The sequence below is a fragment of the Onychostoma macrolepis genome, chromosome 12 (genome assembly GCF_012432095.1).
Source record: "Onychostoma macrolepis isolate SWU-2019 chromosome 12, ASM1243209v1, whole genome shotgun sequence".
NCBI lineage: Eukaryota > Metazoa > Chordata > Actinopteri > Cypriniformes > Cyprinidae > Onychostoma > Onychostoma macrolepis.
The window spans coordinates 691,792-705,093 of NC_081166.1; the positions used below are offsets into that span (position 1 = coordinate 691,792).

Here is a 13,302-nt window from a genome sequence, read left to right on the forward strand (position 1 = left end):
TCAATTAAAAATTACATTAAATTACTTGGGTCAAAAGTAATCTAAAAGTAATCCAAAAGTAGTCAGATTATGTTACCAAAAATTTGTAATGTAACAGATTATATTACTAACCACAATCTTTATCATGCACTTTGCATTTAGTAATGCACTACATTTTGTAAATCCGTCTCAGAGATTAAAATGGTTTTCTGTGGTAATTTCCAGCATGTCACAGATCCCTGTCTATATCTCACAAAACACAGATCCGTCCGACAAAACTCACCACATGACAGAAAAACCAGCGCCAGCACTTCCTGTTTCATCACTTCAAAACAAAACACACACAACAGAACAAAGGAAACCAAGAGAAACACGTGCAAAACAAAAGAGACTCGCCAGAAAGAATGTGATGGGAAACCAGGTGTTTTAATAGAAATAATGCAAAAAACAGACAGTAAATAAAACAAACGTAAGCAGAAAGAGGACACGGGGATATGGCACTGAGTGTGATCTCTGTGAAGCATCAGATGGCCGTTTCCAGTCGTTTCAGAGGCTTTACCTTCTTCTTGGCCTGCAGCATCTCCTGGTAGGCACTGGATCTGATGAAGCGGCTGTAGGAGTCACTCTTCATCAGCTTATAGATGTGCTCCTGATCAAGGACAAACACCATCACGTCAGAGGACGATCCATTTAAAAAGGCAAGTCACCGTTATTTATACAGCGCTTTATACAATACTGATTGTGTCAAAGCAGCTTTCCAGTATCAAAGAGGAAAATAGTTTGCCAATAATGCAAGAGGACAATAACAAAGAGTCATTTTTCCAGCTAAAGTCAATTCAATCTTCCAATCAGGGGTGTAAAAGTACTCAAAAACCATACTCAAGTAAAAGTACAGATACTCAGTGAAAGTTTTAGTCAATGACAAGTACAAGAATCTGGCCAAAAACATACTTGAGTAAAAGTAAAAAAGGTAACACTTTACAATAAGGTTCATTAGTTAACAACATTAGTAAACATGAACTAAGAATGAACAATACTTCTACAGCATTTATTCATCTTAATGTTAATTTCATCATTTACTAATGCATTATTAAAATCACAAGTTGTGTTTGTTAACATTAGTTAATGCACTGTGAACTAACATGAATAAACAATGAACAACTGTATTTTCATTAACTAACATTAACAAAGATTAATAAATAGTGTAATAAATGCATTGTTCATTGTTTGTTCATGTTAGTTAATACATTAACCAATGTTAACAAATGACAGCTTGTTGTAAAGTGTTACCGTAAAAAAGTACAACTTTAAACTGCACACTGAAAACAATTTTTTTAAGTAAAATCTACTTAACTAAGTTATGTAAAATTAGCAAAGGAAATAAGTACATTTAACGTGGCCAGTTAGAGTTTGATGAGTAATTTCTACTTAATTATTTTAAGTTTACCCTGCAATACTCAAGTATATTTCACTCAGTCACGGTTTGTAAACTTTACTCAAACAACATAGCACTGAAAAAAAATGCCTATGAAGCATGTGGTTAAGTTACAATCACGTACGTAAGCAAGTAGACTGCTCGTTATTCTTTTTAAGGTAATATGTTGACTCAATATAGTTATTAACTGAATGAACACAAAGACTTGGCACATGATACACAATCAGTGAATAGTGTTCGAGTATGAATGGGTCATTTTGAGTAGAAATTTACTTAAGTTACTTAACCTAACAACAAAAGCAACCATTAAACACTGTAAATACATCACGAAAACAGCAAAAAAATTGTTTACCTTATTAATTATTCATGCCCAAGTGCATGATGGGAACAACGAGATCATGACTTTGATATTTACTTAATCTTTGTAAAAATAACAAACAATTCCAAATAAAATATACTTATAAGTTCAAACTTTCAATTATACAAGCTTAAACTGAGTACTATTATTGAATTTTCTTTTTTTTTTTATTCTTGCCTGAACTAAATTATTTAATGTAGAAATTACATTTGTTTTTCTGTAGTATTTACTTCACCACAAAATTATTTTACTTGAATATTCAAAAAGTAGAAGTAATCTATCTGGAAAAAAGAAAGAAAAAAAAAAACTGTCCAAAGATAACGCTTCAGAAACTAAACTATACAGACGACAGAAACATATTTAATGTGCATGAGAGAAAATAAAAATGCAATAAAAATGTTTTTTCATCAGAAATGTACTGAAGTAAAAGTACAAGTAGTCAGTTTAAATTGTACTTGAATAAAGTACAAATTAGTGTTAATTTTGTCAGCTATTTTCAGTCCCGTGTTAAATGTTATTTTAATTTTAATTTAGTCTTAGTCTTATTCAAATGTACATTTATATATCATATTTAGTCAACCTTGTCCTGTTTTTGTTTAAGTCAAGTTTGAGTCAATGAAATTGTATATTTTCGTCATATTTTCGTCATGCTGTATAATGGTAAAAATTTTGCTAAAAAAATATTTTTGCTAAAATTATAATCGTAATGATTTTTGTCATTTGAGAAATTTACTTCTGCGTTTCAGGCATTGCTCTTTCACCAGTAAGCACAAATCAACAGAATGTGGACTCATACAGTACACAAGGTTTATTTGACCTCATCCAGTGTACTGCTTTATTATAGGCTAATTATCATATAAATTAATATCAAATACTTATGCACTCTTTCTGTCTACATTATGAAAACTGGTAAAACAAACCCAAAATATTATAACAGTGAAATCCACTAATTCCCAAGTGCAGTGGAGGCGTATACAGCAGTCTGCAATAACATTTTGTCTCCTTTTTTGTAAAGTTTTTTCTTTTTTTTAATACATTTTAGTCTTGTCTTATTTTTTCAATGAAATTGCATGTTGATATAGTCTTAGTTATCGTTTATTGACCTTATTGTCGTCTCGTCTGCATCTCGTCTAAGTCATGGAAAAAAACTCATCAACAAACATTTTTCGTCATAGTTTGCGTTAACTAAATTAACACTAGTACAAATACCCCAAAATAATACTTAAGTACAGTAATCAAGTAAAATTACTCAAGTATTTTACACCCCTGCTTCCGATAGTGTCTGTGCAATCAGTCAAGTGTCCCCAACTAAGCAAAACTCCATCAGTGACAGAATGCAGAAAAAACCTTGAGAGAAACCAGGTTCCATCAGGGGCCAGTTCTCCTCTGACCAGACGAACCAGCGTTGCGTGGTTTAATTCCAGGCTGCAACACAAGTCTAAAAACAGTAAAACACAGACCTGAGCGTCTTCGAAAGCGTATCGGCCGGGATCCTTGACGTTCTGCGTGGTTTTGTCGTAGCTCTTGGAGTCCACGTTGATGGCACTCGGAGCTCCAGGAGCCAGAAACTCTTCCCAGATCTCCTGCACCCTGGTGGGAACCTCTCGGATCGGACGCTTCTTCAGCTCCTGCACCGCCAGCCAGAACCTGCACAGACCGCCAGAGACCATCAGAGACCACCAGAAACTACCAGAGACCATCAGAGACCACCAGAGACCATCAGAGACCACCAGAGACCATCAGAGACCACCAGAGACCATCGGAAATCACCAGAGACCATCGGAAACCACCAGAGACCATCAGAGACCATCAGAGACCACCAGAGACCAGCAGAGACCATCGGCAACCACCAGAGACCAGCAGACCCCAAACCAGGACCAGAGGGGGAAAACATACCGCTGAACAATATCTTAAATTTCTTACTTATATTTTTTATTTATTTAACAATATAAGTGAATTTAATAAATAAATAAATAAACATTTAAAAATATTTACATTTTTAATTATTTAAAAACATTTAAAAATTGATACCTATGAATTGAATATAGTTGGATGTAATGCAAAATTTACTTTTTGTTTAATTATTTAAAAATGTTAAAAATATAATCATTTTCATAGTATATAGTTGGAAATAATACAAAATGTTACTTTTTAACAATTTGAATATAATAAATAATATATCTTTAATATAATATAGTTGGGTCTCATGCAAAAAGAAAATTAATTATTTTAAAATGTTAAAAATATATATATTAATATAATATAGTTGGAAATAATTCAAATTGATTTGTTAATATATATTTAAAAATGTTACAAAAATAATATATTAGTTTTATTTAATATTTACTTTTTGTTTCATTATTTAAAAATATAAAAATGTAATACATTGTATTATAATGTAGTTAGATGTAATGAAACACTTTTCAATAATTAATTATTTTAAAATGCTACAAATGTAATCAATTTTAATATAATGTAGTTGGATAATACAACATTTACTTTTTGTTTAATTGTTTACATTGTTAGACATGTATTTAATTTTAATGCAATATAGTTGCAAAAAGGATACTTTTGTTTAATTATTTGAAAATGTTAAAAACGTAATAATTTTATTATAATATAGTTGGAAATAATTATTTAAAAAATGTTTAAATTGTAATATTTTTTAATACAGTCAGATATAACGCAACATTTATATTTTAATTAATTCTTTAAAAATGGTAAACATTGTATACATTTTAATACAATATAATAGATATTAAAAGCGTAGAATATAAAAATAATATATATAGAATATAAAAGCGTAATGCAACATTTACGCTTAGTTTATTTAAATTGTTAAACATGCATTTAATTTTAATATAATATAGTTGGACATAAAGCAACATTTACGTTTGACACCACAGCCCTCAATCAAGATAGATTTTTGACCCTTTGTATTAAAAAGTTTGGGCACCTGCTAATTTCATCTGCATGATTGTTTATATCATTCCAAAAACTGAAAATGTGTCCCTGCAGCACAAAAGCAGTCATAAGCAGCACAGCTATATTTGTAGCAATAGCCAGCATTGTATGGGTCAAAATTATAAATTTTTCTTTTATGCCAAAAATCATCAGGATATTAAGTAAAGATCATGTTCCATGAAGATATTTTGTAAATTTCCTACCGTAAATATATCAAAACTTCATTTTTGATTAGTAATATGCATTCCTAAGAACTTCATTGAACAACTTTAAAGGAGATTTTCTCAATATTGAGATTTTTTTGCTCCCTCAGATTCCAGATTTTCAAATAGTTGCATCTCAGACAAATATTGTCCGATCATAACAAACCATACATCAATGGAAAGATTATTTATTCAGCTTTCCAATTTCAAAACATTGACCCTTATGACTGGTTTTGTGCTCCAGGGTCTCATCTATTATCATCCAGCTCTAGGTTTAGGGTTAGCATGAAGATATTATGGCCAGCAGATGGTGCTGCTGAGTTTCTCTGATCAGACTCTGTTCTTCATCTCTGGTCATCATCATCCTCTGTTTACTCATCAGAGTGTTCTGAAGCTGGAGGCTGGTGTTTTTACCTCAGGTTCTCGGAGCTGAACTCGGACTCCAGGAACTTGAGGAACTGCTCTCTCCCGACCGGATCCTTCAGAACCTCGTCGAAGCAGAATCCCCAGCGCTTCACTCTCTGCTGTCCGGCTTCTTTACTGCGAGGCAGAGAGAGAAGAGACGGGTTATTCTTCTGTCAGAGTCATTCTTCAATCTACAGCAGCGGAGAACAGACTCGCTCGAAAAAATCCTCTTATTACAGAGTTTTCTTGTATTTTTTGCATTGACCTTGAACTTTTGCCCTGTTTTGATTTTTCACATCATTTTGTGCTTTATATCTTGTGTTGTGATTCATCCGAAGGCTGACAGCTTCGCTTCACGACACTGAGCTCGTTTTTAAAGAGTAATAATCACTTTAACCCCTTCAAAGAAAATGAACGAGAAAAACACAAAGACGGGATGCTGAATGAAAGTGTGCGGCTCCTGCAGAACAAATACTAGTTTATGCTCGACTATAATCATCTGCGGTGTAAAATCACTAAAGCAAGGAAGAACGAGAGACACACACCTGGTCTCCAGCTCCCAGGAAGTGACATCATCAGAGATCCAGGGGTTCGACGGCTCCGGTGTCGTGAAGAACGGATCGTACTCCACATACTGCTCCGAGAAACTCAACAAACTACAGGCAGATTTACAATAATAATAATATTAATACTACTACTACTAATAAATAGCATAATAATAATAATAATTCTTATAATAATAGTCTTTTTTTTTTCCTTGACAGAAATGATTATTTTATTCATCAAGGACACATTAAATTTATTAAAAGTGACAGTAAAGACATTTATAATGCTACAAAAGATTTCTGTTTCAAATAAATGCTGTTCTTTTGAACTTTCTATCCAATTGGACTTTCTGTGAATCCTGTGAAATATTACTACTACTACTAATAAATAGCAGAATAATAATAATAATAATATAATTAATATTATTATTTAAATAATATAATAATAATAATAATAATTATTATTATTATTAATATAATATTAAATATTCTTCTTGACAGAAATTAATATTTTATTCATCAAGGACACTTTAAATTTATTAAAAGTCAAATAAATGACTTTCTATTCAATTGGACTTTCTGTGAATCCTGTGAAATATTAATACTACTACTACTACTACTAATAATAATAATTATTATTATTATTGTTATTATTTAAATAATAATAATAATTATTATTATTATTATTATTATTAATATAATATTAAATATTTTTCTTGACAGAAATTAATATTTTATTAATCAAGGACACTTTAAATTTATTAAAAGTCAAATAAATGCTGTTCTTTTGGACTTTCGGTAACATAAGTATAGAGATCAATTCTCACTATTAACTAGTTGCTTATTAGCATGTCTATTATTAACATATTGGCTGCTTATAAAACACATATTCTGCATCCCTAATTCTACCCAATACCTAAACTTAACAACTACCACACTAACTATTAATAAGCAGTTTATTGAGGCAAAAGTCGTAGTTAATAGTGAGAATTGGACCTTAAAATAAAGTGTGACCGGACTTTCTGATTCTGTGAATCCTGTGAAATGTTTGTTGAGCAGCAAATCAACATATTAGAATGATTTCTGAAGATCATGTGACACTGAAGACTGCAGTAATGATGCTGAAAATACAGCTGCATCACAGAAATAAATTACAGTTTAACTGATATTCACATAGAAACAGCTGTTTTAAATTGTAATAATATTTCACTATTTTTACTGCATTTTGGATCAAATAAATGCAGCCCTGGTGAGCAGAAGAGACTTTCAAAAACATAAAAAATCGTACAGACCCCAGACCTTTGAGTGTATATTGAGTAAATTCAGATAAAGTGAACTCACCTCTCTGCAACTTTGGACATTTTTAACCGGTGTCTGTCTAACTGCGCTTGCCAGTGCTGTATCTGGAAGACAACAGACGAACACAGATCTGATGAAACGGTTGTTAATCACAGGAACGGTTCTATAAATGCATAACAGCACTGAAAATAAAGGAATGTTTGAGATGATCTGAATCGAGAGAGATTGGTGTGGAATAGAGAAACATGAACGTATATATAATATAATATGTGTGTGTGTGATTTCACACACTGTACAGCTCTGAGCTGCTCATAAAAACTGTGTCATGAAGATTTAATGTGAAGACAGGCTAACTTTAGTCAGTATTAACTCTCATAAATAAGTCACTCAAGCCGTATCGCTCTGCTTTCTCCAGACTGGAAGAGCAAGACGCTCTCGTGTGCAGTCATTATGATTATTTCCAATCTGTCTTTTAGCAAACCCTTACATATAAAACATTATTCCCTACTGAAGCTGTAGTAATCCAGACTGCACTTGTACTTACATGCACACAAAACATACTTTACATGCAGTTTCTCATGTGCGTTCTGGAGAGCATGACAGGATTGGCTTCTAGAAAAAATTTAATATCGACCAAAGAATACTGTGTTTTGTATTTAAAAACAAAACAAAACAATACAATATAAAAATAAAATATTAGATTCATTAAATCTGTCCTCCGTTTATATATGATTTAATATACTTCCCAGAAGCCCTTATAAAAGAGCCCTATAAAAATGACAGTCAGAAATTATTAAATATAAAAATATATCATTTACTATAGCAATAATTTTGCTTTTTTATTAGTTTATTTTTATGTATTATTTGTAATTGTTTTTAAATTTATTGTATCTTATTTTATGTCTTGTCTTGATTTTTTGAGGAAGTCATGTCAGATGTCTAAAAATTAATTAATTTTAAAAAAGCATTATTAAGCAATTTTTTGATCTCCTTGCCTGTAATATATAATTTTCTGTAAAGGTTTTGCTTTTTTATATATAATTATTAATTTGTATTGTATTAAAAACAAAACAAAACAAATTGTAGATTAATTAATCTGCCCTCTGTTTATTATATTCAGAAATTGTTTACAGTTTTTTTCAACTGCTTACATAAAATCTGTGTAAATAACTGTGTGTATCCAAAAATATAATATTATGGCAAAGGTGTTTGCAACTCAAGACAAATGTTTGCTTTTGAGACGTGTTTATGATATTTTGAATGCATTGCTTAATTTTGCAAGAGATGCGAGGCATTTTGCATTTTGTGTGCAATTCTTAGATTTGTGTGTAAAGTTTGGAAAAAAAGAGGCAAAGTTTTGAAAATGTGTGCAAGCAGCTGAAAAAAAACTAATATGCTTATAAACGAGAAAAACTATTAAAATGATTTTATTTCCTTATATTATATAATTTACTAAAGAAATTATTTTGCTGTTTTATTACTTTATTTTTATACATTATGTATTATTGTTTATTTATTTATTTATGTTGATTTTATTTCCTTGTATTATAAAATGTATTGCTATTATGTATTACTATTTTTTTAATTAATTAATTCATTCATTCATTGTCTGTCTTGTTTTGATTTTTGATCGTATTCTGATTTGTTAAGACTATTATTAGTTTTTTTGTTGAAAAATATCTCCTTATGCCATTTTATTTTTGTTAATATTTTGTATTCATTTAAAACAACTACACGCATACTGCATGCATGCGCACCACACAGAACACAGCAGTTGTGCATGTCTTTCTCAAACACAGCATCTGTCCTCGTTAAGTCACCTGGTTGCGTAGCTCGTCCTCTGTGGGCTCTTTGACCTCCGGTGTGACCGTGTGAGTGGGACTGAGACTGCGGATGTCGTTCTGTAGACCGTACACTGACTACACACACACACACACACACACACACACCAGTACTGTGAGCTTTATGATTACTGTGGCATCATCTGTTTCATATTTACCTGCAATAACTGTGACCCGCCACTTTATATAGAATTATAAAGGGGCCGTTCACACAGAACATGTTTTTCCATTCCAATGTGCTACTTTCCATCGATTTTCTACATAAACATGCACTACATTATAGAAAATGATCGGGATTTTAACGGTAAAACACTGAAAATGCTACAGTAAAAACCTGTTAAATGGTTAATGGTAAGTTCCCTTATTACATGTACATTTAGTCATTTAGCAGACGCTTTTATCCAAAGCAACTTACAAATGAGGACAATGGAAGCAATCAAAATCAACAAAAGTGCAATGATATGCAAGTGCTGTGCTATATACGCTGAAAAACTGTAATAAACATTTGATTTAATTTTTACGGTAAAATACCATTTTTGGAAGTGAAAAAAGAATGTATAATTTACAGTGAAAAAACATAAATTGACATTAATTCCCAGAATTCCCTGCATTCCATTTTAAATTTTTTTCTTTGAAATAACTATGTTTCTTCTTAGTTTTTCTTATCAGTTATGTTTATTAGGGTTATATGTTACATCTAATGTTGTTAAGTTAATGTTTATTGCATATTTCAGATTCACGTCTGTCACCATGATGGTGTTTAGTGTTTGTGTGAAAGACACTGTGCACCTTCTATAAATATATATATATATATATATACACATATACATACATACAGTATATATGGTTATCAGTGAATTACAAAGGTACAAAACAGATGTCAGTACTTCAATAGGTTGGTATGTTAACATTATATCAGTTAATAAAATATGGTTTTTAATTGTAAATTTAAATTAAATCCGTAAACCGTAAAATGTTACTACCGTATTTTTTACAGTAACAAACCTGGCAGCTGTGGTTGCCAGAATTTTGCAGAGTTTTTTTATAGTGTAGACAGACGTGCATGACCGTTAGGGTTAGGGTCATGTCTTGCGTCTTTTGCAGCGTCGCGCACATGAGCAGAGTGTTTTTAAGAAGCCGTGTCGAATTAAAAGAATTTCAATTAATGTCAGTTCCAGAACAGAGGACCAATCAGAAGACACTGGAGGCGGGGCAAGCATTGCAAACTTTTGTTTACAGTAGAAACTTTTGTTTTATTGGACAGAATCATGGCGGAGGAAGCGTTCTTTCCTGCGCTTTTTAAAAACCATTCCTGAACGCTGCATCTCACGTTTTTAGACGTGTGTGAACGGCCCCGAGATTTGTTCTTGGCAGGAACATGAGACTTATATATACTGTAAATGTGTGTGTGTGTGTGTGTGTGTTTACCTTCCGTGTTTTGTGTGGCTGCTTCATCCGGGAGGATTTCTTTATGTCGGCTTCAGTCGTGTTCACACAGCCAGGCTGCCACACACACACTCACAGGTCATGAATATTCATAAACTGCCATTAACACTATAATACTTTTACAGTTGCAGGCAATGTAAGTATTCTTCAATGATGAAGGTTTTGCGTTTGTCATGACAGGTGTGTAATGCAGTATTGCAACTGCTCACACTCAGTTCAGACGTGCGTAATTAACCATATAATAATTTCATTAATCAGAGTCATTATGCAGAAACTGAATCAGCGTCCCTGTGGAGCCTTAGTTTGTAAATCAGACAGTGTGTGTAAATGTGTGTGTGTGTGTGTGTGTGTGTGTGTGTGTTTCCGTTGACAACACACTTCATTTAGACAATCCCCAGAGTATACTAATGAGATAACGAGAAAAAGAGGTAAAAGAGGTGAGTGAGTTTGTGTGTGTGTGTGTGTGTGCGTGTATGTGTGTGTGTACGTGTGTGTGTGTGTGTGAGCAGCATCATAATTCAAATAAAGATGCCTGAGATTATGAAAAGGATAAATCTTTACAAAAAGCAACTAATAAAAAAAACATTAAAAACAGATGTTTCAGATGTTTAAAAACATTAAACATCTGAAAAATCTTAGTAATATTTGTTTTCATGTTGGTTTCATACATATTTTAAAAAATCTTTACACTATTTTAAATAAAATTCTATTTAATTACTAAAAAATATAAAGTGGTAAAACAACTAAAAAGTAATATTTAATAGTTGAATATATATTTATTTGACATTCATTAAAACCACTATTTATATTTATTAATATTTAATATTTAAAAATACTACTACTATGTAAAAAGTATTTTTCCAAATATGAATTTCAATATCACATTTAATGTTTTCAGACAAAATAAATTGAATATTAACAATACTGTCAACAATAATGCTTAATTATGCAAAATTTATTATCCAAAAAAATTATTTTTTAATTTATCTTTTACATTTATTTTTGTGTATAATTACCTTTTTTATAACAATCTCAAGACAGATATTTTATTGCCAGCACAAAAAGGGAACAAGCAGAATTCATGCTGTATATCACAACTCTTATTTGAGATTAAATGTTTAAATTTAGGGAATAAATGTATTATTTATTCCCTGTGATGGGACTCAAACTCACCACAGGTCTGTGAACGTCCCAGAAGGCCCGCTCCTGACTGTCCAAGATCTTCCGCTCGATCTTGTCCCGTTTTTTGTCCACTCTGACGGGAGAGAGAAAGTGATGTGAGATCACACACACACACACACACACACACACACACACACACACACACACACACACACTCAAGCGTCTGGTCTGAGATCTGATCACTCACTTTGCTTGTGCTTCTGCTTGCATAAATATAAACTCCCATTTCCGTGCAAAAGCTCTCTGTAGTCTCGCCAAACTCTCCTGCGGAAAACACAAACACACACACACACACACACACAGAGTCAGCAAATACAATCTTTATATCTGACTGCATCAAACACACTTCAATTGATAAATCCTGTTTATTGACAGAATGAGATGTTCTGGAGAGTGAGATCTTCATTAATCCAGATCAAACAGAAAAGAGAGACGCTCACAGCTTCATAATCGGCCAACTCCAGACGAGCTTTATTCTGCATGGTTCGTTTACAGAGGTACACCGCTGCAGACAGACAGAGAGAGAGACAGTATCAGCATGCGTCTGCAGTGTAAACCTGAAGATGCTTCACTGCACTGAAACAGACAGCTTCAGGGGTCTGATATGAGACTCAGATTCGAATGAGCTTTACAGTATTCACAGACACACACATTCAGACACATAAACATGCAGTGGTTCTCGTCCAGGGGCCCGGGGCCCACTAGAGGGCATCAGCACACCGCAAGATGACTTCAATGATGAAAACAAGACAAAACAAGCATTAACATAAGCAGAAACAACTAAAAAAGGATTTTTAATAATTATTTTAATGCTTTCACTTAACAACAGTCATTTTTATTTATGAATCAGGATTCTCAGTCATGGAAAATATGGATATATGAGGGAATTGTAAAAGTTTAATCTCTAGACCTGGAAAAGTTATGGAAATTAATAAAATCTTAAAAGGCATGGAGACTTTTTTAATGAATATAAAGTTATGTTAAGCTCTTAAATATTTTATTGGGTAAAAATTGCTGAGCGATTGCTATTTGTGAGTAAAAAAAAAAAAGTAAATTAAAAATGTAATTGTAAAATTGTCATTTCTAGATCTGAAAAAGTTATGGAAATTAATAAAATCTTAAAAAGTCATGGAAATTTTACTAATGAATATGAAGTTATGTCATGCTCTAAAATATTTTATTGGGTAAAAATGGCTGTTTGTGAGCACAAAAATACTTAAAAATGCAATTTCGAAATTGTGATTTCTAGATCTGAAAAAGTTAGAAAAATTAGCAAAATCTTAAAAAGTCATGGAAATATTAACAAATTTCTATTTGTGAGTTTTAAAAAACCCAAAACCCAAAAACAAACTATAATCATCAATGACTTGAATAGTGATTTAAGTTCATCGGTAAAAGCTGAACATTGAGTTACTCAAACTTCTGAAGTGATGTAATTGTTTTAATTATCTGATTTATTTTATTGAATAATTTTAATATTAAATAAATTGTACTCAAGTATAATTTAATATTCAAAAATCACATTTAATATTAAAAATATTAATTAAATTATAATTCATTTTAATCAAATTAAAAGAAGACTTCTGCAGTCAGCACAGGAAAGATGTTTGATTTGGGAGCTTTTCGTTTGATTATTGAATTATCA

The 13,302-nt window shown here is 31.8% G+C and overlaps 1 protein-coding gene across 4 annotated transcripts in view; it reads right to left on the reverse strand.

The window, feature by feature from the left end:
* rgs7b (regulator of G protein signaling 7b) overlaps positions 1-13,302 on the reverse strand; it is a 57,486-nt gene that overhangs the window by 5,063 nt on the left and 39,121 nt on the right. For 3 of the 4 annotated variants that reach the window (XR_009273687.1, XR_009273686.1, XM_058793572.1), the window contains exons 7-16: positions 12,098-12,162; positions 11,845-11,921; positions 11,649-11,730; positions 10,458-10,532; positions 9,009-9,107; positions 7,231-7,292; positions 5,890-6,000; positions 5,354-5,479; positions 3,233-3,419; positions 539-628 (exon numbers count right to left, since the gene is read on the reverse strand). Coding sequence is in view for 2 of the 4 variants with exons in the window: in XM_058793572.1 (XP_058649555.1) it covers positions 539-628; positions 3,233-3,419; positions 5,354-5,479; positions 5,890-6,000; positions 7,231-7,292; positions 9,009-9,107; positions 10,458-10,532; positions 11,649-11,730; positions 11,845-11,921; positions 12,098-12,162 (974 nt within the window). In the remaining 2 variants the exon portion in view is untranslated. Of the gene's footprint in view, positions 1-114; positions 629-3,232; positions 3,420-5,353; positions 5,480-5,889; positions 6,001-7,230; positions 7,293-9,008; positions 9,108-10,457; positions 10,533-11,648; positions 11,731-11,844; positions 11,922-12,097; positions 12,163-13,302 lie in introns of those variants that run through there. The other variant, XM_058793571.1, reaches the window with a different exon arrangement.